Genomic DNA, 25,731 nt, shown 5'->3' with positions numbered 1-25,731 from the left:
ACACCCACCCCCCGCCCCTCTACACTAGAATTTCCTTGAAGGCACCCCTTTGTCGTGTTCCCTCCGTGTCCCCAGGCCTGATATGTGGTAGGCACTCCATAGGTACATGTAGTAGGTATCTGTTGGATGAATAAAGGAACGGATGGAAGAAAGCTCCAAGCAGTGGCCAGCAACCACGTGACCTTTATTTAGTGCTTACTGTTTGCCAGACTCCATGCTAGGCGCTGTGGAAAAGCGTCCTCACTTAGCCCTCAGGAAGACAATCCCACAGGGTGCAGGGAGGCCCCCACGAGGCGGGAGCGGGGCAGTGACGGACTCCAGCCCTTCTGCACAACTTCTCCCAGGGTATTAGCACAGAGGTGGCCAGAGGCTTGGGGTTTTTGGGGGGGTGGTGGGGAGAGAAGGATAGAAAGAAAGTAACATTCGTTGGGCGCCCACTGTGTGCCAGACCCACACTTGGCTCTCAGTGTGGAATTTCCCAACAGTCCCCCTGGGGAGACACCATTCTCCACAATTTTACAGAGGAGGAAACTGAGGCTCTGAGAAGTAAAATGATTCACTGACGCCACGCACCTGGAAACTGGCCAGAACTGGGATTCCAGGCCCAAGCTGGGCAGTGTCCTTCCTCAGCCCCACCCCCACTCCCCACCTCCCTGCGTCTGGAAGCCCACGGTTAAGGGACGTTCCTTTGGCTTAAGCCATCCACCCTTATTAAAATGCCTTTTTTTCTGTCAAGAGATGCCTTTCGTTTGTTATCAGTTAAAACTTATCGATAATTTATAAGATCCATTCAAATCGAATGAGCTAAGCTTGCTAAGCTGAGAACAGGATTTGATGGCAGAAAGAAGGTTGAAAAGGATCCTGGAATCTTAAAATCTCAGACTCTCAGGGCGAAAGGCCATGTTCAACTCCCTCCATCCACACCTCCTTCACCCAGCCCAGGGGAATAAAACTCCTCCCTTTATCCACGAGGACCTGAGGCTCAGAGAGGTGACTTGCCCAGGCACAGCCAGGATGCAAACCAGGAGGTCACATGCTGTCTCCAACTACCCCAGCCTGAGGACTCCCCTGGACCCTGCCCATGCTCAGTGCTCCCAGAGAGGCCCCTCTCTCAGCCTGGGGAAGCCCCTCCAGTTGGAGGATTTCCCAAAAGCCACCTCATTTGTCTCTTACGACGTATCTGCAAGGGTGGTTCTAAGATGTCTGTTTTAATGCTGCAGAAATGGAGTGAGAGGATATGCCCAATGGCACGTAGTTCATAATAAGAAGAGCAAAGTCACAAAATGCTTACTATTTGCCATTCTCTTTCCTAAGCACTCAGTATAGATCAACTCACTCAATCTTGGCAACAACCCTGTGAGGTGTGAACCATTAGTCTCTCCATTTCACAGGTGTGGAAACGGAGGCCCAGGGAAGTGATGTAACCTGCCAAGGATTCAAATCTCGTCAGCCTAGTTCCAGAGTCTGACCCACTCTTTTGCCTCAAGGTCATGATGCCCACTGTAGTCCTACTGCCCGCCCCGCCCCGCCCAGGCTCTTTCCCGGATCTTCCACGTGGGGCCAATGAGCAGCAGACAGTGGGCTTGGCCATCACTGGCTGTGCACCCACCAGGAACAGACCCACTCCCTCTCTGCCCTGACTGTCCACCTCTCCCTCCTGCCCACGAGCTGAGGAAGAACCTCCATCAAAGCCCGCCCTTCCCTCGGCCTCCTTGACTGAGCCATGTGCCCTCTTCCTTCACTCAAAAGGTATTTCTTGAGCACCTACTATGTGCCAGGCACCATGCTAGGGGCTGGGGAAGCTGAGAGGAGGGATTCAGACATGGCCTTGCCTTAGTGGAGAGCAAGATCACGTCACCCAGTGGCTGAGGACTCGGAAGAAGGTAGAACAGGGCAGTAAGGGGAGCGGAGGGCATCTGGGGTGGTGACTTTTGAGCAAGGAGGAGCCAGCCTTGGGCTCTCTGTGGGGAGAGAGGGCTCCAGGCTAAGGGGCAGCCCGTGCAATAGCCCTGACGTGCTGTCGCCAGCGTGGGAGCGGGTGAGCCAGGGGGCCTGGAAGGAGGTGGGACTGTAGAGGGCAGCGGCAGGTCCTGCGGGCCCCCACCATCCTGCCCCGGGCAGAGGCCCCTCCTGTCCCCAGAATCAGAGAAAAGTCTTCCAGAGCCACAGACATAAAGCCTGTGGGTTCCTCCTGAAATGATATGTTCATGGAGGCTGGGAGACTTACTCAAGGTCACCAGTGACTCAGTGACACCAGGGGAGTTAGAACTACTGTCTCCTGGCTCCCAGAGTGGAGGCCTCACCCTCACCTCTACCACATGCTCCTTAACTCTCAATCCACCTGCATCTCCAGGTAAATTTTCCATCCAGCAGCCCAGGTGCCAGTCCCTCGTCCTTCCTCCTTATTCAGCTGGGTGACCCTGAGCAAGGACTCTGGCTCCCTGAGTCTCAGCTTCCCCATCTGTGAAATGGGAACCATAAGGAGGACACTGCAGAGCTACCATGAAGATTAAACGAAACCTCTGTGTGGATAGAGGCCCAGGTCCCTGGAAGGTGCTTAGTAAAGAACGGTATTATCACCAAGATGAAAATGGGGAGCCCGGCTGACGCCCTCCACGCATTCCAGCTCCATAACGATCCCGGCGGGTACAGAGGAAATAAACTGATGTCGGAGCCTGCCCGAAAGATTCCATTCCACCGCCCTGTGCAGCCGCTGTAAATGGTTTGCACCGGAATATTATCTGGGTGTATTTACGGTATCTTACTGGAAACCACAAAGTGCATTGTATTTTTTTTCTTTTGCTATTTAAAGCCAATGGGTCAGAGAGTGAGCAATCTGCAGTGACACAAGCTGAAATATATGATGATTTGGAAAATATACAGATGGAAAAAGGTTGTCTTTGCCAGCCCCATGGCATCGCAGTTCACAGCCCTTCTGGGCTCAGAATGCCACATCTGGCTGTCTCCATCCGGAGGAACTAGGGAGCCTCCTGATGAACAACTGGGAGAATTGGGGGTGCAGGGAGCATGTGTCTAGGCTGAGCCTGGCTAAGGTAACAGACCCATAGAGATGGAATCTGGGGGAAGCACATGTGCAGGTCCCCAGCCTTCGCCCTTCTCTCCTGCCTCGGTTCCATCCAAGGGTCTCTTTTCCCACCGAGCAAGGCCAGAGCACACTGCTGACCACTCGTCAAGAGTCAACATCTGCCCCTTCCTGCCTCCACACCCTTGCACATGCTGTTCCCTCAGCTTGGAAATGCCCTTCCTTTCCCATCCACCTGGTGAGAGGCAATGCAGCCAAGTGGTTTCAGAGCAGGGCCCTGGAGGCCGATAAACCTGGGTTCACATCCTGGCTCCGCTTCCCAGTGGCAGGACCTTGGGTGAGTTAAAATTTGTAAAATGGCAATAATGAGGTACCCGTCTCCGAAGGTCACTAGGAGTATTAAATAAACCAAGGCAATGACAGGCTCGGTGCACACCTGGTAAGGGATCAACAAGCAGGAGCTCTCACTCCGTGCATCATTGGTTAATTGTATCCATCAAGACGCAGCGATGCTGTCCCCTCTCTGAGAGGCCTTGCTGACATCCCCTCCCTCTGCTTATGGCCTAGCACCTTACTCATCCTTAGTTTGTGTTGAACTGAATTATCGGTCTCTCCCCACGAGGTTGTGGGGACCTGGATTATTTATCTGTGAAGCCTCAACAGTTGAATGAATGAGTGACTGTGTGTGTAAAAGCGTGTGAGTGAGTGTGTGAGGGTTTGTGTGTGTCTGTCTACCATATGAAAGCTGGAAAGAGAACATTATAACAAAAGACTCATCTCAAAGAATAGTGTCAGGAGAGCTAAAACCCAGGATGAACTGAGGCTTGCAAAAAAAATGCAAACGAGACAAAAAGTCCTTTGTTAGCTGCGTTCTAAGCAAGAATAGGTCTTTTGCTCTGGCAAGATGGCGTATTGTTAAGAAACGGCAGAGAGAAAGTGGAGCTGGCCCGCCCCTTGCTTCTGTCTGTCTCACTAGAAAGGTCTTCAAATCCATCCCTCCCAGCCGTCATTAGCTCACCAGACATGTGCTCCACTCTCCCAGCCGAGATGGGTAAAAAGACAGGGCCATTTGTGCGAGGCGGCCATTCCCAGGCGAGGGAGCCTGGGCCCAGCCGGTCACCCCCAGGAGGGAGATGAGCTGCTGGAGGGCCTGCTCAAGAGGAGAAGGGGTGACAAAGGCTCCAGGAGCAGAAGGCCAGAAATGCACCAAAGTGACTCAGTTTGTAGACAGAGGAGGGTGGACCCCAGGGCTGAATCCTAGGTCATCTGTGCCCATCCCTGGAAAAATTCCGGCAGGGGAGTACCAAACAGGAGGTCGTGAGTATTTGGAAAAGAATGCAGCCGTCCCCAGGAGCACACGTCGGGAAATCACCATTTCTCTGTTGACAATAATGCCGGAGACATAGCAAATTTCTATATGTGCTAAGAATTTGATTATCTTCCCACATCCTGTCCCTCCCCTGAGACAGGGGAGAGAAATTCTTCTGACAGCTCCCCTCCCAGGCAAACCTCTAGTCTGGTACACAAAACCCTGTGGAACTGACTCGCTCCCAGCTCTCTCTCCAGCCTCCTTCTGCCCTCTCTGCCCTACAGCCTAGAGTCCAGGGGCCCGGATCACTCTGGATCCCCTGGCTCCTGGCTGGGTCACACCTGCAAGCCTTTCTTGGCTGCTCCTCCCCTGCCACACCCCTCCTCTCCCGGGGTGTGGACCAGCCCACTTCAGGTGAGCCGTGCAGGCAGCCTTCCTGCACGTCACCATGCAGTGCACCTGCACATCCGCCCAGTGCCCTCCCCTCTTCTACCAGAGCCCGGAGCACACTTCAGCCCCCACTTTGCTGCCTCTCCCTGCCAGACAGTGAGCGCCCCGAGGCCAGAGCCTGTGGTCGATTCATCAGCCATTTACCACAAAGAAGATTCTAGTAAATATCTGCGGGAGGAATAAATGAATAACCGAGTAGACACATGGGGGCTGGTGTGTGATCCCATGAGCATTTAACTTATGTGAATTCAACCAAATGCACCCAGGGAAAAATAAATTAAAATACTGTATGTGTGGGACTGTAAATTGGTACAGCCACTATGGAAAAGAGAATGGAGGTTCCTCAAAAAATTAAAAATAGAACTACCATATGATCCGGTAATTTCACTTCTGGGTATTTATCTGAAGAAAATGAAATCACTATCCTGAAGATTTCTGCACCCCCATGTTCATTGCAGCACTATTTATAATAGCTAAGACATGGAAACAACCTAAGTGTCCAGCGACGGATGAATGGATAAAGAAAATGTGACATACACATACATACACGTGCGCGCACACACACACACACACACACACAAAGGAATATTATTCAGCCACAAAAAGAAGGAAATCTTGCCATTTGCAACAACATGGATGGACCTTGAGTGCATTATGCTAAATGAGATAACCCAGATCGAGAAAGACAAATACCGTATGATCTCACATAAATGTGGAATCTAAAACATAAAAAAAAAAACTCAAAAAAATATTGTATGTATACTCATATTTTGGATATGTACTCTTCATTCTATATGGTTCATTATTGTATATATATATTATACACTCATGTGAATATTTTACTGCACTTGTATAGAAAATCAGGTGTTTTGAATTTGTGGACTTGGGAGAGCCACGTGGCTTTATTAGGAGAGCGATTCTGGGCTGTTTTCCACCCCCGCCTTTCCCCATCCCGGCTGACTTTCAAGGGTAATGTTGACTAAAACACATTTCCCCATCCATGTCCATTTCAGTGCTAGGATGGGCCTCTGCTGTGCCCTTGGAGAAAGACGTCGGACATGGGGGTGGGTAAATATACTTTTGGTGGATTCCTGGTTAATCCAAAAGCCACGCTACCAAAAACCATGGTCAACCTGTAAGGGTGTCCAGAGTGGTGTTTCCTGGTGTGGGTGTCTCTGAGGAGCAGCTCCACTAGACAGTCAGTGGGTCCAAGGTCAGAGAAGTGTAGACCCTCCAGGGGAAGCCTGCTTAAGCTGCTCTCTTGTCTGCAGGACTTTTCAGAGCCTTTAATATGCTGGTGGGCACTCTGACTCCCTCTTGAGCAGGGAGCACAGCATGCTGAGTTCCCAAATTTATCATCTGAGGAACCCTTCTTTTTTCCCCAGAGCAGCTGGAGGGGTTGGGGAGGGAGTGGAGACCAACATTCTGCTGAACAGATCCTGGGAAAGGGGCCTTTTGAGTCATGCCATGGGGCGTGGGGAGGGTCTTCCTTAGCCCTTGACCTAGTCAACGTTTTTATCGCATCTGAAGCCAGTGCGAACATGGAAGGGAGAGCTAACAAAATGCTGGGCTAAGATGGATCAAAATGAACCTGAGCAGGAATGAATGTTCAGTTCCGTATTTTGGGTCAGAAACGAAAAGCATTCACTCACAGAAGAGAGAACAGAGCACTCCCTGTGTGTGGGGTGCCACTGGACCCAGGGTCAGAAGACAAAGGAGACCCTCCAGGGCTCAGAGCAACCGCTGACGTGCAGGGTGGAGAGGAGCTGGCCTGACCCGGCCTCAAGCATGTCTTCATGTTTCCTGAGCACCTACTGAATGCCAGGCCCTGGGCCAGGCACTGGGGGTCCTGGGAGAAGATGAGTGACAGGTCTGGGCTCCATGCACTTCTCAATGGTTCGGGAGAATACCAATGTCAGACACAGCCTTGCAAAAGTAAGCCAAGTCACTTCTGAAAGTAGTAAGTGCTGTAAAGACAACAGCACAGGGTGACCTGTGGGGAGGCTGTCTCAGGCCGGATGGTCAAGGAAGGCCTCCTGGAGGAGGTGGCATTTGAGTGGAGACCTGCATAACGTTGGGGCGGGCAGGTTACCCGTCATCGCTCTGCAGCTTCTCCCTGTTGCCCTTCTGCTCTGCCTCCTGCTGTAGAAGGAATTGGGGCAGGGGTCTGCACCAGTTATCTGGGGGTGACCCCACAATCACTGAGTCCTTTTGGCCCAAGAGACAGATGATAACAGCAACAAGACAACTATGATTTATGGAGCACGTGCTGTGTGCCAGGCACGGTTCTGAGAGCTCACGGGAATAAGTACCCTCGTCCTCCCGCAACCCATGAGATAGGTACTACTGTCATTGCCATTTGGTCCAGGTCCACAGCTAGGCAATGGGGAAGCCGAGAAAAGAACTGAGCAGGGGGCTTCAGGGCTGAACCGTTACCCAGCACTGCACCAAAGAGCAAACAGAGACTACACCCTGGAGCAGTAAAGTGACACAAAGAAAAAACACAGCCAGGCGAGGGGCCGAGAGGGATGAGTGGTCCACACCACACAGGGGGTCCTGAAGGCTTCTGTGGTGGGTGGCATGTGACCCAAGGATGGAAGGATAGAAGAGGATCAGGCAGAGGGAACAGCCAGGGCACAGGCCCTGAGGTGGGACGGACTTTGGCATGCTCGAGGGTCGGAGTCCAGCAGGGTTGGGGTGGAGAGAGTGTCGGGAGGCAGGTCACAGAGTCTGTAAAGGACCAAGAGACCTGTAGGTATTTTATCCTCAGAGCAAGGGAAGCCACTATCGGGTTTTACACCAGGGGACACCACAATCAGAGCGACACTGGGAAGATGACGTGCTGCATGGCTGCATGGACTGACGAGGCGGGTGTACATTAGGAGGCTGATGCAATTGCCTGGGGGACAACTCGCTGAAGATAGTGGTTTGAACCAGGAGGTGGTGGTGGAGGTGGTGGGAAGTGGACAGACTGGGGGATACATTTTGGAGGTAGAGTCAAAATAGTGAGTTTAGATTAGTAAATTGGACCAACAGCTTCTACTGCATCAAGAATGAAATCTAGAGCACGCATCCGCAATTCCTTAAGCTCGTCTTCATATGAGGCAGGCATGTGGGCCTCCGGAGAGGCTGAAGGGATATCCTCTGATGGCCCTAACCCAGCATACCATTAGATAGGCCGTGTGACTCCCCCATTCTGCAGATGAGCAGACTGAGGTCAGAAGGGTGATGTTCTCACGCAGAGTCATCAGCAAGGTAGTGGTGGGGCGGCATGGAGACCTGGCCATGCGAATGACGCCAGTGCTCACCTGGCTGCCCCATGGCCCCACAATAAGACAAGGTTCTCAAGTACACAGTAACCTTGAGGATCTCAAATGTGCAGGCTCACACAAACAGAAGAATCTCTCCAGTACCAGGGAGCTCACTACTGATCTCAGCCCTGCCACAAAACAGCCACATGACTGGCCAGGCTCCACCTCGCTCCGATCCAGGCTCCAGCAGTGAAGTGGGTGGATACGTCTCCTTTATCGGGTGGATGAGACCAACGGAGGCAATGTATGAGGGAGGGCTGTCTTGGCTCCTGGCCCTACCAACAGATCCTCAATGAAAAGATGAGTGACAGGAGAGTGAAGCCCACATGACCGCCCCCCCACCCCGGGTGCTGCCTGAAGCAGCCCTCTTGCCTCGGCACCATGACGCCATGCAACCACGATGGCCAGACCTGAGGGGAGAATACAAGACCCAATAGAAAAATGAGCAAAAAGCAGGAACAGGCAACTCATAGAAGAGTAAACAGGCTCGGCTGGTAGATACAGGAAGAGACTTCACCCCATCACTTCTCAGGGAAATGCAAATCAAGATGACGGTGAAAAAGCATTTTACACCCATCCCCTAAGCAGAAATGAAGAAGTCTGGACAATCGCAGTGTTGACAGGCCATGGAGCTACACTGCAGGCTGCTGGGAATGGCACCTGGCACAATCACTATGGAAGTCAGGTTGATTCAGACCCGGCTACCAGCCATTCCTTTTCGTATACACCCGAGAAACACAAGCACATGGACACCAGGTGCACAAGGAGGCCCATGGTGGCACTGTGAGTGACAGCAAATGCTTAGAGACAACCCAGAGGCCCCACAACCAAAACTGTGGGTGCACAGATTGGGATCTATTTACCACAGCTGAAATGAATCAACAATAGCTACAAGGAACAACCTGGATGAGTTTTATTAATAGTGAATGAAAAAAACTAAATTCCAAAAGATTGCAAATAGCACGATGCCTCTTCTTTATAAAATTAAATACAACTAAAACCAAAGAATTTATTTCTGGGAAATATATCAATAAATTAGACATAAACAAGCAAAAAATGGGAAACCCAAGAGTCGTACAGAGAAAGCTTGGCTTGGGAGGGGCAGGGGGTGCGAGAGGGTTGCTCACAGGCGTGCATGTAAACTACCCTTCCTTGTTCTAGCTGGTGTGTTGGGTGGTGGATTCAAGGGGGTTCATTGTATTATTTAAGAAAAGGAAGAGCCTGGAGGGGGGTGATGCTCTCTTAGGTCCCAAGGGCCACACTGGGCCTGGGTAGCACTTGATGAAGCTGATGTGGGCCTCCACACCATGCCCAAGTGATCCCTGGCTTTTAAGATCCTTGATAGCCAACCTGTCATCTCTCCTGAGGCTGCCCACCCTCTGCCTCCCGAGGCTGCAGACCCCTGTGCTCCATCCCCTTAGCAACCATGTCTTTGCCCTGCTGGTCCCTCTGCCTGGGATCCCCTTCACTGGCTGGTGAAATTCTTCCACACTTCAAGACCCAGATCAAGGCCATGTCCACTGTTCAGGCCACTCCTCCCACCTGGGATTCGCACCTCTGAGCACCCACCACATCCCACGTGCCTTTCCCGAAAGCACAGACCATGCTCCTCAGTTGTTATGGCTGTTGTTATGGGTTGAACTGCGTCCCCCCAAATTCATATGTTGAAGTCCCAATCCCCAGTACCTCAGAGTGTGACTGTATTTGGAGATAGGGTCTTTAAAGTGGTAATTAAGTTAAAATGAGGCCTTTAGGGTGGGTGGGTCCTAAACCAATCTGAGTGTCCTTATAAGAAGAGGAGATGAGGACACAGACACACACAGAGGGAGGACCCTGTGAGGACACAGGGAGAAGGTGGCCGTCGACAAGGCAAGGAGAGAGGCCTCAACAGAAACCAGCCCTGCTGCCACCTTGATCTTGGACTTCCAGCTTCCAGAACTGGGAGAGTATAAATGTCTGTCTAAGCTGCCCAGAATGTGGTACTTTGTTATGTCAGCCCTAGCAGATTAATAGACTCATGAGCAATCCCTCTCCCCTGGGAGATGGTCTGGGTGGGGCTCACAGGCCTGGCCAAAAAAACCACTGTTGCCCTTGGCCACTGTGGTTGGTTTGGGAAGGACACAGGACCAAAGTCAAGCTGTGTTAGCTGGTCCAATCAGGGTGAACCTTAGGACTTTTGCAGGTGCTGCCAGAGAAGGGCTAAGGCTCTTTCCTGCTGGACATGAACCTGGAAGTTGTGGCAATGGAGCTGCAACAGCCATCTTGCTGCCCCAAGAGGCGGCTCTGGAGTTGGCAGAAGTCAACACCACCTTTGGTCCAGGCCAAAGGACCAAATTCTGAAAGTCAGCTCCATCCCTGACTTTCCAGTTACTCAGGCATACATAAATTCCCCTTTTTGCTGGAGTTGGCTTAAATTGGGTTTCAGTTTCTAGCATCTCAGAGGGCCTTGCCTGGTACATGCCCATGGCCTTCTCCTCAGATCTAGGCAGTAAAATCCAGCACACTCAGAAGGAGAGACAGAGCCACGAAGCACAAGGAGAGCTGGGGACCAGAGTGGAGGTTGAGGAGAGGGTGAAAGATGAGCCTCCAGGTCTCAGCATGGGATGGAGAACCTATGCCAGGGGCTACCTGCCCACCCCAACTGCCCTTCCTCTTCAATCAGATCCTTAGCTGGTCTCATGGCCACTATGAATAAAAGACTACATTTCCCAGCTTCCTTTGCAGCTAGCTGTGGCCATGTGACTAAGTTCTAGCCAATGAGATGTAAGCAGAAGTGTGGTTGGAGCTTCTGGGAAGTCTCTTCAAAGGTAGGTGATGTGTCCCACTGTCCAGAGTGTGGACTTGATGGCCAGAGTTCCAAAAGTCAAACACTATGCTCCTGATCCCTCACCCCTACAAGGTGGCCCTTCTTGGCTGGTTATTCCCAGCAAGAGACCACCCCATGGCCAGGAGAGCACTGATGAAGAGTCCAGAAAGCCTAAATTTGAGGCTTGCTTTTTGGTGTCTTTGAGCAGGATATCTGTTTACATGTGAGGAAATCGAGGCTCAGGGGTGAAGTGGCTTCTCAGACTCGCGGGGGTCTCATCTTGACCTCGTCTTCCTCTGCTCCCACCGCCACGACCCTAAAAGCCCCAGGGTAAGGTAACTCCTTCCTAAGTGGCTTTCAGGCTGTGCGTCTCCCTGTATCCTGGCAGCTGAATTCCAAAGCAGATCTCCACTGCTGTCACTCAGGTCCCAGCCACCGTCACCTCCTGCCTGGAAGACCAGACCAGACCAGACTCCTGACTCCCACCCTGGCCCCTCTGTGGTTCACTCTATTCCCAGCAGCCAGAGCAATGCTACTAAATCTGAAGTCGAATCCTGTCACTCCTCTGCTCTCTGTTCCCACAGAAGAAAATCCAAACCCCTGACCTGGCCTGACAGATGTCACACTGTCCAGCTCCTGGCTCCTTCTCTGACCTCTGAGCCTCCCTCTTCCTCCTCTCTTGCTGTACTCCAGCCATACTGGCCTCCTCGCGGTTCCTCAAACCGCCAAATACATTACTGCCTCAGGGCCTTCGCACATGCCATTCCCTTTGCCTGGCATGCTCTTCCCTGAGACATGCCTGTGGCTCACCTCCCTCACAAATCCAGAGGCCTTCCCTGACCACACGGGCTGGAACAGCAGCCTCCAGCCACAGTGAACCCTCAATAAATATTTGGTGAATGCGTGAGTGAATCAATGGATGACTATATTGATAATACAAGGGTGTATCCACCCTTTAATGAATCTTCCAGAATTCCCATTAGGTTGAATCATATGATGTTGCTCTTTGTGAGGGCTAAAGATCATTGAATAGTGGCAATTTCATACGATGTGATTTTACTTTGTCAGTGATGCCCATGCACAAAATTCTCCAATTGCTCCTACCCTAGAAACCGAAACTGCCAAGGCTGACCCCACGTATCTCCTGGCTCTGGCCCCCACTCCCTTCCAGGCCCTGTGTCTGTTGCCCTAGCATCACTACCCCATGGGGTTTTCTTGGCTCCCCACTTTGCTGGAATTTCCTGAGGCCACCTCTGCCTACCCAAGCCCTCCTCTCGCCCCAGCCTCTGCTCCTCCCCCGGGGGATACCGGCAGTGTCCACTGGCAGTATTCCTCCACCTCACCTGCAGTGGATTCCCCAGTTCTACAACTCTGACCTACTGGGGGGCTGCTCGACAGCAGGGGCCGTTCGTCCTGGGACTCCCTTGCGCCGTGGCCCTCCTGCCGCACCCCAGCAGGCACCATTACAGTGCAGCCAGTGGGCTGGCTATTCCGAGACTGCAAGCTGTGCCGGGATCAACCCAGTCCTGGAGACCCTGCCACCCACTTTTGTTGACCTTGGGCAAGGCCTTCTGTTTCCTCATCTGCAACATCTTATATGTCAGCAAAGATACATGTTTAAAATAATGCCAGAGCCCAGGCCTGGGTCCCAGAAATGGGGGGCGGGGGGGGGGGGTTGTGAGCAGAAGGCAGGAAAACCACAGGTGACAACAGGGAGGGCTCACAAGACGGGGACTTCAGTGACCTGAATTGGAGTCCCAGTGTTGATGCCACCTCCCCGTGTGAGGTGGGGCAGTTCCATCCTCTCTCTGGGCCTCAGTTCTCCACCTGGAATGCGAGCCCTGAGGCTGAGGAGAGGGAGAAGAAGGGCAGGTGGTGCAAGTTCTAACCACAAAGATGTTGGACAGGGCCCTGCGGGAGGAGGCCACCACGCACCGTGCCACTTGGCCCCGACCCCGGGATCCTGTTCTGCAGTCCCCTCAGGTGTGAGGAAGAAGGTGACTACAGAAGATGGTGACAAAACAAGATCTGCTGCAGGACTGAGATGATGCTGTTCTTCCTTCCAAGAAGAAAGGGGAAGAAAACATTCAGTGGTGAATGTGGCAGGGGAGCCCCGGCCCTCACAGAGCTGGCATTCCCAGCGGGTGAGGACAGATTCAGACAGTGCCAAGTGCTTGGCTGATGGGATGGAGCTTTGTGGTGAGAGGGGACTTTAGACAGGGGATCAGGGAAGGCTCCAGGGACCTAAAGGCTGGGAGGGAGCCACGCGCACACAGAACAGGAACCTGGGGGTACGGATATGAGGGAGAAGAAAGGCATGGTGCCGAGGCCCTAGAGCAGGACCCAGTGTGGCGTGTTTGGGAAACAGAACAAGGCTGGGTGGGCAAGGCGAGAGGGAAGATGGGAGCAGATGGGGGCAGAGGGCAGCAGTGGCCCAATGAGTTGGGATTTCATTCTGATAGGAGGGGAAGCCTCCGAAGGGTTTTAAGTGGGGAAACTGCGTAATCTGATGTCCATTTACAAAGCCGACCCTGCCTGCAAGAGGGTCTGCAGGATGGCCAGGGGACAGCAGAGCAATGAGGAGAACCTGGGGGCCCAGAGGTGCCAGCTGCATGACCTGAGGGGAGGAAGGAGGGACACGCAGAAGTGACTGGATTTTGGGTGGATCTTTTCAATATCCATTGGATTTGCTGATGTTGGGGCTGAGAGAGAGGGAACTCAGGGATGACCTTAGAGCAGTCCAGCAGGCTGGGAAAACCACTCCAGCCCAAAGAGACCTGAGGCCGACCTGACCTGCACGGAAGTTCACAGCTCAGAAGCAAGCCTGCAGAGTTCCTGACCCCCCAGTCCAGACGCACACAAGCAAGACAAACAACATGGCCTTCCCCACACTAATCGGGGCTTCCCGGCGACCAATCCTCTTTCCACCAGGCTTTTCTCACGATAGCTCTGGAAACCAAATGTGTGGCCCACCACTTCGTGCATGTCTATGTGTGTGTATGTGTGTGCATGCACGTCCAAGCAACACACAATTCCCATAAAACACGAGTTGCAAATTCAAATGCCCACAGGGGCCAGAGGAGTCATATAAAGGTGGATAATAGGGAGTGGTGGGGACTGTGGCAGTGAATGGGCTGCCCGGGGGGCTCGACCTAAAGGAAGCTGTGTTCTTAGCTCTGCCCCATTATAACTATGTGGGCACATGTGAAAGATATTGGTAGATCTGCCAATTTTTCAAAAGAAGCCAGAAATTCATATCTTTAGGTGAAACAGCTGATTTTGAAATTTTGGCTTCAATTTAAAAAAACAACATCAGCACTGTATCAGCCAGTTGGCATTTGGGCACTGGTTTTCAATTTTGCCATAAACGGCTGGGGGTACGGATTCAAACCAGAGAGCTGATCCTCTTCAGGAGACAAGAATTCAAGTCTGGCACCTTCAGGATCCCATATCGGGGGCATTCTAGCATGGGGCAGGTGAAAGGGTCCCAGAGGGCTCCCAAGGGTGTCTTACAGGCCTGTAAGACCCTGCACGGGGTGTCTGGGTGAGCACATACCCACTTTGAGCTCCTTCCCGAAGACGGTGCGCTCCCCTAGCGCCGAGCAGTTCCAGCGGCCGTTGCGGAACTGAAACTGACACTCGTCGAGGCCCATTTGGGAGCCTTCTCCTATGATGATGATGGCGTCGGGCCGGCTCTGGCAGATCGCCCGCTGTCTGGGAGCCAGGCCTGGGATCTTGTTACAGATGATGCTGGCACCCAGAGCTACCACCGAGGAGAAACCACTGGAGCAGGGGACACAGAGAGATGGAGCATTAGCCCAGCAAGGTGGCAGCACGGCCTACAGGCCCTCCCTGGGTATCTGGCCCTGGCCACCCCAGCCTGTTGCTCCCAGCAGAGGTCTCCCAACTTTTTGATACTGCACCCCCAACCCATGTTTATTCATTTATAATTCCACATCAGTACTTGTGCAATGTGTATATTCAACATTAGTGAGGCTTGATCTCCTTTTGGGATACAAAAAAATGACGATGTATGTCACAAACAATGGTGAAAGAACTAAGCAAGTTGCCTTCGTATTTATGGCAGAATTCAACTAAGATGAGGTTTAAAATCATGCAAAATGAGATATTGTCTAGGAATCACCTCTGTGTGGTAAAATTGCAAAGGCAAGCAAGGGAATGAAAACCACCCAGTGTCACAGAGCAATTGCCTCTGAAAGGGTGGTGGGTGCACAGACGTCCATTAAAAAAAAAACAGCTGTTCATACATGTTATATATATTCTCTGGAATGTAAGTAAATGATTTACTATCAAAAAGAAATCTTTAAAAAGCAATTGTAAACAGACGTTCTAGCATTGTCTTCCTGTGTGCCAATGGGGTATGTATAACCCACTCTGGACATGATTGGCCTAGAGGATGCTTCTGACTCTTCAGGTGAGAGTTCCTATCTCCTTAACTCATTTGCTGCACAGATGCATCCTGGACACCTAGCACGTGCCAGGCACCCTGCTGGGAGATGGGTCAGGCCCTGCCCTTGAGGGAGACAATGCACGTGTCACAAATGAATACAACAGGCCATTTCAGACAGTGACGTGCACTATGAAGAAAGTAAACGAAGATGCTGTGATGGCAGCTAGGGGTAGGTTGGTTTGGGAGGGAAGGGAGAGGGGCCACTTTAGTTGAGGTGGCCAAGGAGGGCCTCCCTGAGGAACAACAGTGCAGCGGAGACCTGAATGGCAGGATCCAGCTGTTGGAAGGTCTGGGGAACAGTATTCTGGGCAGAGGGAACAGAAAGTGCAAAGTCCTGGGAGGGGAACAAGTTTGGGATCACCAAGGAGCAGAAGGAATCCACAGAAGCTGACGCAGAACCAATGCTTGAGGAGTGGAGAGTCTCAGAAGAAGAGCTGGCTGAGGGCTAGAATTTTCTCAGGTACATCAGGAAGCACTGAAGGGCTATCAGAAGGATACTGACATGGTCCCATGCTTCAGCCCCAAGGGTGGAAAGGCCTATGGGGTGCCAGAGCGGGAGCAGTGAGAGTGGGCAGGCCAGAGGTGGTGGTGGCTTGGCCTTGGTGGCAGTGGGGGGGGGGGGGGGTGGCTGCAGATGGAGCTGACCAAACTTGCTGATGGGGTGATAGACAGGGTGGAGCTGAGGGGAGGGATGAGGAAGGGTTTAAGGGAAAGACAGGCATCAGTGTGACTCGTGGGTATCTGGCCTGAGGGTGCGGCCATTTCCTAATATCAAGACAACCCCAAACAGGCTCCACTGGTAACCCTGATGATGCAGGTAGCCCTCACTTCACAGAAAGATGGGCCCCTTGTCTAGAGCTTTCTTTTATATACGCCTTTAAATGTCATCGAGAGTACCTTTAAAGAGAAGACCTCACTCCTGATGCCTCACTCTGGTTGTAATAATAAGAGCTTCCATTTATTAAGGGCCACGCCAGCCACTGGGCTGAGTGCCTCATGCTTTCCATCCTGGGTTCAGCTATGGGAAGTTGTTCTGGAATTGAGATTTCTTAAAGTGAGACTCCCCGGTACCAACAGCACCAGAGATGAGGGGACCCTGCTCCTCTCCAAGCACATAACTGACCACTCCTGCCCTCTTTCCCTCTGCTGCTGCCTCACACCAGCCCTCTTCCTGACTCGGGCCCTTGGTCCTTGCTGGTCCCTCTCCCTGGAAGCTCTCTCTCCCCCTGAGCTGCACATGCTTGGCTTCTTGCCATTATTCACATGACCTCAAGGGTCACCTCCCTGACCGCCCCAGCTAAGGGAACCTGTCTCCCACCCCACCCCTCCTCTTTCCATCACAATCTCTGTTTTGTTTACTTAATGCTCTTGATGACTCACAGTCCTCTACAATATTTTAATGTATGCATTTGTTTTTAATTTGCTTGCTCACTTGTTTAGTGACTTTCTCATTAGACCATGAGCTCTTTGAAGGCAGGGAGGCTGTCTGCCAGTTCACTAAACAGCTACCAAATGAACGGATTGTGGAGCTTCAAAAGTGTCACCCGGGGTGAGCACCTGTTACATAGCAGGTGCCCCCAAATAGGCGCTGAATGCCTCCGTGAGCTTCTGCAGCATCCCGACTATGTGTCAAGGCAGCCTGGCGGGTACTGCACAAACAGTAGCGCATGCGACCTTTCTAAACAGCCCTGTTGGATGGGAATCACCATATCCATTTCACATATCTGAAAACTAAGGCTCACAGAGACTGATCCCTGGAGGTGAGCAGGTGACAATCTCAAACAGGAGCCGGGGGAGAGCTCTCAGCCCTTCATCTTAGCCATTAAAGGAGAGGCTGATAGAGAGCTAGAACGTTTGAAATGCTTGAGGAAGAGGTGGCAGAGAAAGATTAAGTCAAATGGAGATGTTCTGGCCACAAGTCAGGAGGAACCTCTGAACACCAAGCTGACCACCAGGAAACTCCTACACCAGCAGAGAGTGTAATGATATATTAGGGTCAAAAGTTTATAGGAACAATAGTCTAGCAGCTAAGAGGTCAGGCCTAGGGTGCCATCTAAGCTTCCTTCACCTACTAGCTGTGTGACCTTGGGCAAGTTACATCCCCTCTCTGTACTTCAGCTTTTCCATGGATAAAATGAAGATATTGATAATTAGTCCTCCCCGCATAGGGCTGCTGTGAAAATGAGATGTGTTAGAACATGGAAAGTGCCTAGTAGGTGCCAGGCACACGGCGAGTACTCCATAAATGTGCAGCTGTTGTCGTCATTATTACTACTGGATCTGCTTGTTACTAGGGGCTAGTACTGGAGTCCCTTGGAACTATCCAAATAAAATAGGAATACCAGAGACGCCCTGCCATCAGTCCTCAGCAGGGAGGAACCAGCCACATCTGGGGACCCAGAAGGCCTCTTAGGGACATTGGGCCTTTACCTCTCACGCCCATTTTACAGATGGATAACCCGAGGCCCAGGGAGCAGCAGGGCCTGGCCCCAAATCACCCTGCAACTCCACCTCCGGCCTAGACCTCTCCCCGCCCCGAAGGGCGGCGGCGGCGGCGGGGCGGAAGGCCGGCGCCCTCCGTGGCTCCCTCGCCCCGGGGCAGCTGGGCCCCCGCGGGGCCAATGAGGTCTCGGCGCCGCCAGGAGGTCGGGCGGGCTGGCGGGCAGGGCGGCCAGGGGAGGTTATTTTCTGTTGTTTTCCCTTTTTCTCTTCCCTCCCCGGTCCCTCCGCCCCGCTTCTAATTAAAAAGGAGATAAAGCCACACGCGGCCAGCGCCAATCAGCTCGGCCGGCTTCCTGGATGCTGGATGCGCGCGAGGCGGCGGGGCGCGGGCCAAGATGAAGATTAAAGCAGGGGGGGAAAAAAAACCACCCAGACGCGGGCGAATCAATAACACTTAAAACACACCGGCAGGCAGGCAGCGCGCTAGCCCCGCAGCCGCCGCTGCGTCCGCGCTCGCCGCTCGGCCCGCGGTCGCGGCTGGCGGGCCGCCTCGTCCCCTCCCTGCGCACCTGCTCGCCGCCAGGGCCGGTCAACTTGCGAAAGCCCGGCTCCAGAGCCGCGAGTGGGGAAAGGGGAGAGCGGTAGTGACAAAACACAAAGGACGTGCCACGCACACCCCCTCGCCGCACCCCCGCAGTCCGCCCCTCCCGGAGCGGAGCGGTGGGGAGGTTCCCTGCTGGGGATGGGGCAGCAGGTTGTGTGAAACGTGCCAAGGTGGCCCTTTAGCGCCAGAACCTCTGTCAATCCCTAAAACCCCCCACTCCCCACCCCTCCGTGCTTCACGCGCATTATCTCCTAACTACAAAGAGTGACTGGCCGTGCAAATACACCTCCAAGATGCGCCCCGAGCCACCTCCTCCCACCTTCCAGGCAGAGCGCCGCCCCGGGCCCCACCTCCATAGCAATGCCGGGGTGAAGCGGGGAGGGCTGCTCCGCGGGCGCGCCGGCGGACTCGGGTGCCCAGTCTTAGGGGGCGGGGTGTCCCGCCTCTTTCTGGCGCTGGCTCTGCGAGCTTGTCTCCCTGGGTGTCTCAGGCCATCTCTCGTCCTACCTATTGTGTGTGTTTGCTGGGAGTGGGAGGCGCGGTGCTCTTGGCCTGGGAAAGGGCTCTGGGAGCCCGAGGGTCCTTGGAATTCAGGTGGTGCCAGGGCTCTGAGCAGCGGTTTGTGTTTTTGCCAGCGAATGTCCCTCCCTCTGGGTACCTGTTCCCTGCTGCACGGAGCGGCTCGGCCTGCCACCCGGGGACTGCCCTATCTCTAGGAGCGGCTGTGTCCGCGCCTCTGTGTACAGAGTTCCTCTCGGGCTCTGGGGGCTGAGTTCCCTGGGAGCGGTTGTGGTCCTGGCTCCCGGCTCGGTGTTCCTGCTGGACCTGCTATTCCCATGCCCGGGTCTGAAGGGCCCCTGGGAGAGGCTGACCCTTTCCAGCAGCTAGCCCTCTTCAGAGTTCCCCAAGCCGGAGCGTCCTTACCGGCTGTCTCCGGTTCTGGGGGCTTCCAGAATCGGACGTCCTCAGGTTGGCCGGTTCCCCTGCCCATGTCTCTCGAGCTGTGCGCGCCCCTGGGGCACCCGCCTGCGGGGAGCCTTTGTGCGCCCACTGCTCCCGCACCGCGCCCACCCGCCCTCTCTGAGGGTCCAAGTAAGTTGGTGACCGGCGGCAGCTCCGCAGGCGGTGGGACCTCTCCCCGGGCCACGCCAACTTTGCCGGGACACGCGTGTAGGGGGTACGGCCCTTACCCGATCCGGAGGTAGACCATACCCAGGCTGAGAAAGAGGTGGCCCAGGCAGCGCCGCGCTTTCCGGTTCATAGTCCCCACTGGCCGCGGGGGCCGCGGGCCGGGCTGTGCTGATCCCGCGGGCCAGCCCCGGCGGGGCAATCAACATAGCCCGCCCGGGAGGCGCGGGCCGACGCTTCCCCGGGGCCGTCTGCCCGTGCGCCCGTCCGCGCGGTCGGCTCCTGAGCCTCGCCGGGAGCGCGGGAGCCACGGAGCGGGAGGAGGGAGGGAGGAGCGAGCGCGGCACGGGGCGACGCCGGGCTGCGCGCGAGCGGCCGGTGCAAGTGTGCAAGACGCGGGAGTGCGGGGGCGCTGCAGCCGCCCGCCCCCGCCCCTCCCTCGCGTCTTTCTCCTGTCCCTCCCCCGCCCCCTCTCCCGCCCGCCTTCCCCGAGCGCCCGCCCTGCGCCCCCGCGCCCGTGGGACCGGGCCGCCTGCTCCAGGCGCGCGCCCGCGCCTTGCCCCTCGCGCTCCCTCGGCGCCCCCTCCCGGCTCCGGGGCGCGGAGCCGGGTGGGGGGTGGTGGGAGTCCGCTCGACCCCTTCCCGTCGCTAACTCAAAAGTTGCAGGGCGAGTGGGCGCCCAGAGACTGCCCTCGGGTTGAGGGCGCTCAGGGCTCGGCCGAGAAGCCATGAGCACTGGTCAGCCTCCCCGTTCCGCCGCGCCTGGCCGAGCATTCGGAGCTGGGGGTTGTTAGGTCGCACCCCGGTTTCGCCTTCCCCTGGGCTTCCAAGGCCGACTTCGGGGAGGGCGCCCCCTTCCGCTGGGCTACTGGCGGAGCGCGGATAACTGGCTCAGTATATTCCTCTCCCACCCCCGTCTATTAGAGGGTGGATGGCAGGTGGGTGCCCAGGTGGGTCAGCTTCCTCTGGAATCCCGCTCCTAGCGGACAGTCGGAGTCGGGCTGAGGCCTGGATGCCTCGCACGGAAGCAAGACGTGGGGCGCCCCAACCGCCCGAGAGCGCCGTGCGCAGCTGGCCGCTCAGCGCGCTCTCGCGGCGACACCTGGCGGGGGAGGTCGGTGGTGCAGCTCGGCCTCACTCCAGGGGACAGCTTCCTAGCTGACCAGAGGAGCTGAACACTTTCTGTGGTATACACCCCAGTCCAGTGAGCTAGGGGCTGTTGGACTCAGGTTTCATCTGAAGAAATTGAGGCCCAGGGACCAGAAGATGTTTTCCCAAAGTCACTAGCTAGTGAGTGGCAGAGCCAGATTGGAAACAAGACGTGTCTGACCCTAGTAAGCCACCGCCCCCCCCCACCTCCCCGACCCACACCAGGCCTGCCTATCCTTCAGAATTGTTTTTCTAAATCGTACACATGTTCCCTGAAAGCCACTGTCATGAATTCATTCACATTCCACAAATGTCTGTGCCAGGCACCATGGGGGACACTGTGGACACGACAAGGAACAAGAAAGACAAGGGTCCTTCTCTCTTGGAGCTGGTGAGGGAGACAAACCAGAAGGAAACAAACACATAATTTCAGACATCACAGGGACAAGTGAAGATAATAAAACAGAGTGATGGCAGAGACAACACTGGTTGCTGGAGGGTTTATTTTAGATCTGAGGAGGTGGCATTCCAGCTGAGATCTGAAGGACACGGGACCTGGAGGCCCAGCACTTCAGGAAGGAGGACCACAGTGAAAAGCTCAGAGGTGGGCATGAGCCCTGGGGCTGTGCTCAAGAAAGAGAAAGAGGGCCAGTGATGTGGGAGGGAGGAGATGGGGTGTGCAGATCCCACAGAGTTATGTGGGCATGTCAAGGAGCTTAGATTTCAGTGGAAAGTTTGGTGGGAAGACATTGGAGGGATATGAAGAAACGGTGACTCCTCTCTTGTGTGTTCAAGCTCCCCTTGGCTGCCCTGTGGAGAATCCACTGGGGTGGATAGATAGGGCTGGACAAAGTGGAGCCAGGCAGACCAGAAAGGAGACTACACCACGGGTCCAGGTACTAGATAGTGCTGGTTTCAGTTCAGGTGGTGGTTTTAAAACATGGTCACAAAATTATTCGCCAAGCCTCCCATTGAGAGGTGGGCTGTCTGTGCTTCCCTGCTTGAATCTGGATGGGCTTGTGAGGGCTTCGACCAATAAGGTATGGCAGAAGTGATGCAGCAAGGCTTGCAAGGCTAGGTCATGAGAGGCAATGCAGCTTCTGCCTTGTTGGCTGGAACACTCCTGCTGGAGCCCTGAGCCACTATGGAAGAGGTCTGGAGGCTGCCATGCTGTAAGGAAGCCCAGGCACATGTAGGGGCACGTGTAGGTGTTCCAGTCCACAGTCCCGGTTGAGTTCACCATTGGAGATACCCGGCCCAGGTGGCAGACATGTGGGTGAAGGAGCCTCCAGACGATCCCAGCCCCCGGCCATCAAGTCATCCCTGCTGTTGAGTCTTCCCAGCTGAGGCACTGCAGACAGTGGCTTCTGTAGTCATCCCCAGTGTGCCCTGCCCAAATTCCCAAGCCCCATAATTTGTGAGTATGATGAAACTGTTTTATGCTGCTATGTTTTGGGGTCACTTGTTACACAGCAATTGTAACTAGAACAGTAGGGTGGAAGTGGGGTGCACAGAGGAGGGAGGATGCTGGACCTGGGACACAAGCAGCACTGACAGGACTTGGGAGGACTCAGTGGAGAGGGGGAGGGGGAAAGAGAGAAGAGAGTAAGGAACAATGAGCCCATGCTGGCTGGAGTCCTTGCGTGGAAGGAGGTGTCAATGAAAGATGAAGGCAGGGGGGTGGGAGGATGGGGGGACTGGAGCAGCCAAGGGTTTGGGAGAAAGTCACAAGGTCTGTCTCAGCCACGTTCTTCCCTCTGTATTCGTCGTCCTCCTCCTTCTGTCTCCCACAGATGCAGTCAGTGCCAAGACCTGAGCAGTCTACCTCCAAAGCATCACTCAGATGTGTCCTTTCTCTTCTATCTGCATTGTCATTCTCTTAGAACAAAGATCCATCCATGTCACAAATGTTGGCAGACACTCATAACCAGGATGTTGGGACAGGTGCTGGAGACACAGCAGTGCATCAAATTAATCCAGTATCTGCCCCCTGGAACAAATAGTCTGAGGACTGATCTCATTATGGAACACATGGGTAGCGCTTACTATGTGCCACACACTGTCATTAAGAACTTCAGCATATTAACTCATTTCATTCCCTAACAACACTATAAGATTGATGCTCTTGTTGTTGTTGTTGTTATTATTACTATTATTATCATAGCTCTCTTTATTTTATAGTATGGGGAAAGTGAGTCATGGAGGGACTAAATAAAGTTCCAATCTCTCACAGCACATGGCAGAGCTAGGATTTGAACCTATGGAGTTTCGGCTTCAGCATCTGCTCTTATCCCCTCAATTATGCCACCCATCTAATGGAAAAGAGAGACTTGGGCCACTGCAATAGAAAAGAAGTTGTTAGGCATCAAGATAGTGGATGCAGAGGCCTGTGGGAACACAGGCACTGGGCTCCAAATCCAGACTGAGTGGAACAGGGAAGCCTTCCTGAAGGAGGTGTTCCTAAACTGGGCTCCAGAAGGAATAAGTTGGGGTTAACCAGGTAGAGTTTTTGAAGCAAGAGGAAGCAGGGCCCATGGGAGTCCGAGGGGCCTGGAGAATGGAGCATTGGAGGGAATGGAGGTGGGGGAGAGTTGCAGAGAGGAGACCCAAGAGGGAATCTGGGGATACTTTTAGGGCATATTAATAAGTTCAGGTTTTATCATAAATGGGAGCAGTCGTGTCACACAATTCCATTTATGTTTCCAAAGGTTCACGGTGGCTGCTATGGGGAACCAATAGAAGGGGGCAGGAGCTGACAGCAGGAGGTATCAACAGTCATCCAGGGGAGAAAAGGCCCAGTCCAGGGCCAGCCCAGACAAGGATGGTGGCAGACGGCAAGGAGAGAAGTGAATGGATGTGAGAGCTGATTTGAAGGCAGAATGGACAGGATGCAGAGGCCCCAGAGGACAGGGTTCTGTCTTGTGAGATGGTGTGGCTGGAGGACAACATGGAGGTGGGACAGGAGGAGCGGGTCTGAGGGGGATGAACTTGGTTTTGGAGGTGCCAAGTTTGATGTCTGTAGGTCACTGAAGGGGCAGCTGAATGTGTGTGCCGGGCATTCAGGAGGGAGGGTGTGGGCTTTTGAGGGTGACTGGGGTCTCCACAGCTAGAGGTGGGCAGTCATTCAAACCAAGGCTGGGATGCCACAAGAGGCTGAGAAGGACGAGTAGGGAGAGCTCAGCACAGAGCCCCAGGAACATAGAACCTTTTAAAGAACCAGCTCGGGAAAAGGAATAGCTAGAGGCAACTGAAGAAGACTAGCTGGCGCAGGCAGGAAGTTACTCAAAGAGCTAGAGAAGGAGCAGAGAGTTTGCAAGGTCAGACCTTGCAGGGGAGGCAAGGACTGAAAAGTGTCCAAACTCATCACCCCAGCATCTGAAGATCTTTACAGTCTGGCTCCAAATTATCCTTCCAGCCTCCACTTTTCCCAAATCCCCTGTGCCCATATCACAACAAATTAGAAAGTTATCACTAACATTTACAAAGTGGAAATAGACCAGAAAATAACAGAGGGCATAGTACATAATAAGGTTCTAATTGTGTGTATATATTGTGTGTATATTGTGTATGTGTGTATATTATGTGTCGTAATTTTTTAAAAAGTTGAGAGACCGTTTCTCCACCCTGTTATTCCTTTGCATGTGCCTGGAATGCCTTTCCCCCTCTTTTCCACCTGGCACACTCCTACCTCATCCTTCAAGTCTCACCCAAATACGAAATCATTGAAAGCCTTCCTTGATTAACCTTGCCTCTGTCCTAGGCACTTGGTCTCTTCCTTGTTCATTCATTCATCAAACATTTATTGAGGATTAAAGTGTGCCAGGCCCTCTGCCGGGTACCGGATACAGCAATAAACAGAACACACATGACCCCCTCCTTTGAAGAGAGCACATTTTAATACATGTCTTCCTTTGTGCTCCATGGCCTCTGAGCTGATCCTAGCAGAGCCCTTCCCATCTCAAATGATGTCTGGGCTCACGTCCCTCCCTCCTCCATTAGAATGTGAGCTCCTTGCGGACAGGGCCCTGTCTTCTGCATCTCTGTATCCCCAGCACTCAGCACGGGGCTTGCATCAACTGAGGACCATGGCTTGATAAAATGACGATAGACTTTGGGGTCAAATAAGCTTGCGTCTGAATCCCAGCTCTGCCACTTAATAGCTGCATGATCCAGGACAGTTTAAAAACTGTTGGACTTTCTCTGAGGCTGATAATTTCCAGGTCATTTAATCTTTCAGTTGACTGGAAGGTCCTCCAAGGGGAAACCATATCTGATTCATCCCAAGACCTGGAGCCAGGTGCAAATAACTGTTTCATGACTCACTGGGACCCACTGCAGAAAGTTCTTCTTTGGCAGAGCTATGCTAACCCAGAGTCTTTCTCCCCTCTTGTCTCCCTCTGCCTGGATCCAGGGAAGAGAAGGGCATCTCTCTTCAGTGCTGCTCCACTTTCCGCCACAGCAAGCATGCCTGGGGCAGGGCCACAGGGGGCCGGGGCTTTGGTTCCCCCTGCTGGATACAGAAGGAGAGGCTGCTTGGGTCCCAGGGCCCGTGTTAACAATGATTGCTCACATGCCTGAGCTCTGCCAGTTACCAGACACTGCTGTAAACGAGAGCTCTAGAGGGGTTTAAATCTGGCTCTGCCATGTGTTATCTCTGGGGCCTAAATCTCTACTTGTCTCAGTTACTCATCTGTAAACCCGGGGTGGTAACAGTTTCTACCTCCCAGGGTTGTTGTGAGGTTTGAGATGCTACATGTCAAGTGCTTAGAATGCTGCCTGGAACAGACTGAGTGCCGTGCACGCATTTGTAACATTAGATTAACGGGGAGGCCACAGCCACCACATGGTGCCACCACTGATCAGGATAGGATGTCCGTCTTTAAGACAGTCTCCGTTGATGGTGCCATGGTTGAGTTTGTAGAATCTTCTCATTTGTATTCACTTCTTTCATTTTCTTCATTTGTGCCTATAAGGAAACTTGAGCAACACCAACCAGAGAAAAAGAGTTCCTTTACTCA

At 53.5% G+C, this 25,731-nt stretch overlaps 1 protein-coding gene across 1 annotated transcript in view; it reads right to left on the bottom strand.

The window, feature by feature from the left end:
• The window catches only part of WNT7A (Wnt family member 7A), a 65,999-nt gene extending 46,066 nt beyond the window's left edge, over positions 1–19,933 (bottom strand). The window contains exons 1-2 of the mRNA XM_004442935.3: positions 19,627–19,933; positions 14,476–14,702 (exon numbers count right to left, since the gene is read on the bottom strand). Coding sequence (XP_004442992.1) covers positions 14,476–14,702; positions 19,627–19,697 — 298 coding nt within the window. The 5' untranslated portion in view covers positions 19,698–19,933. The remainder of the gene's footprint in view (positions 1–14,475; positions 14,703–19,626) is intronic.
• Between the last annotated feature and the right edge of the window lie 5,798 nt (positions 19,934–25,731).

The sequence above is a fragment of the Ceratotherium simum genome, chromosome 5 (genome assembly GCF_057802395.1).
Source record: "Ceratotherium simum simum isolate JZ-2026a chromosome 5, ASM5780239v1, whole genome shotgun sequence".
In the NCBI taxonomy this organism is placed as follows: domain Eukaryota; kingdom Metazoa; phylum Chordata; class Mammalia; order Perissodactyla; family Rhinocerotidae; genus Ceratotherium; species Ceratotherium simum.
Note: the sequence above shows the minus strand (reverse complement) of the source record. Positions and strands in the feature narration are given on the sequence as shown.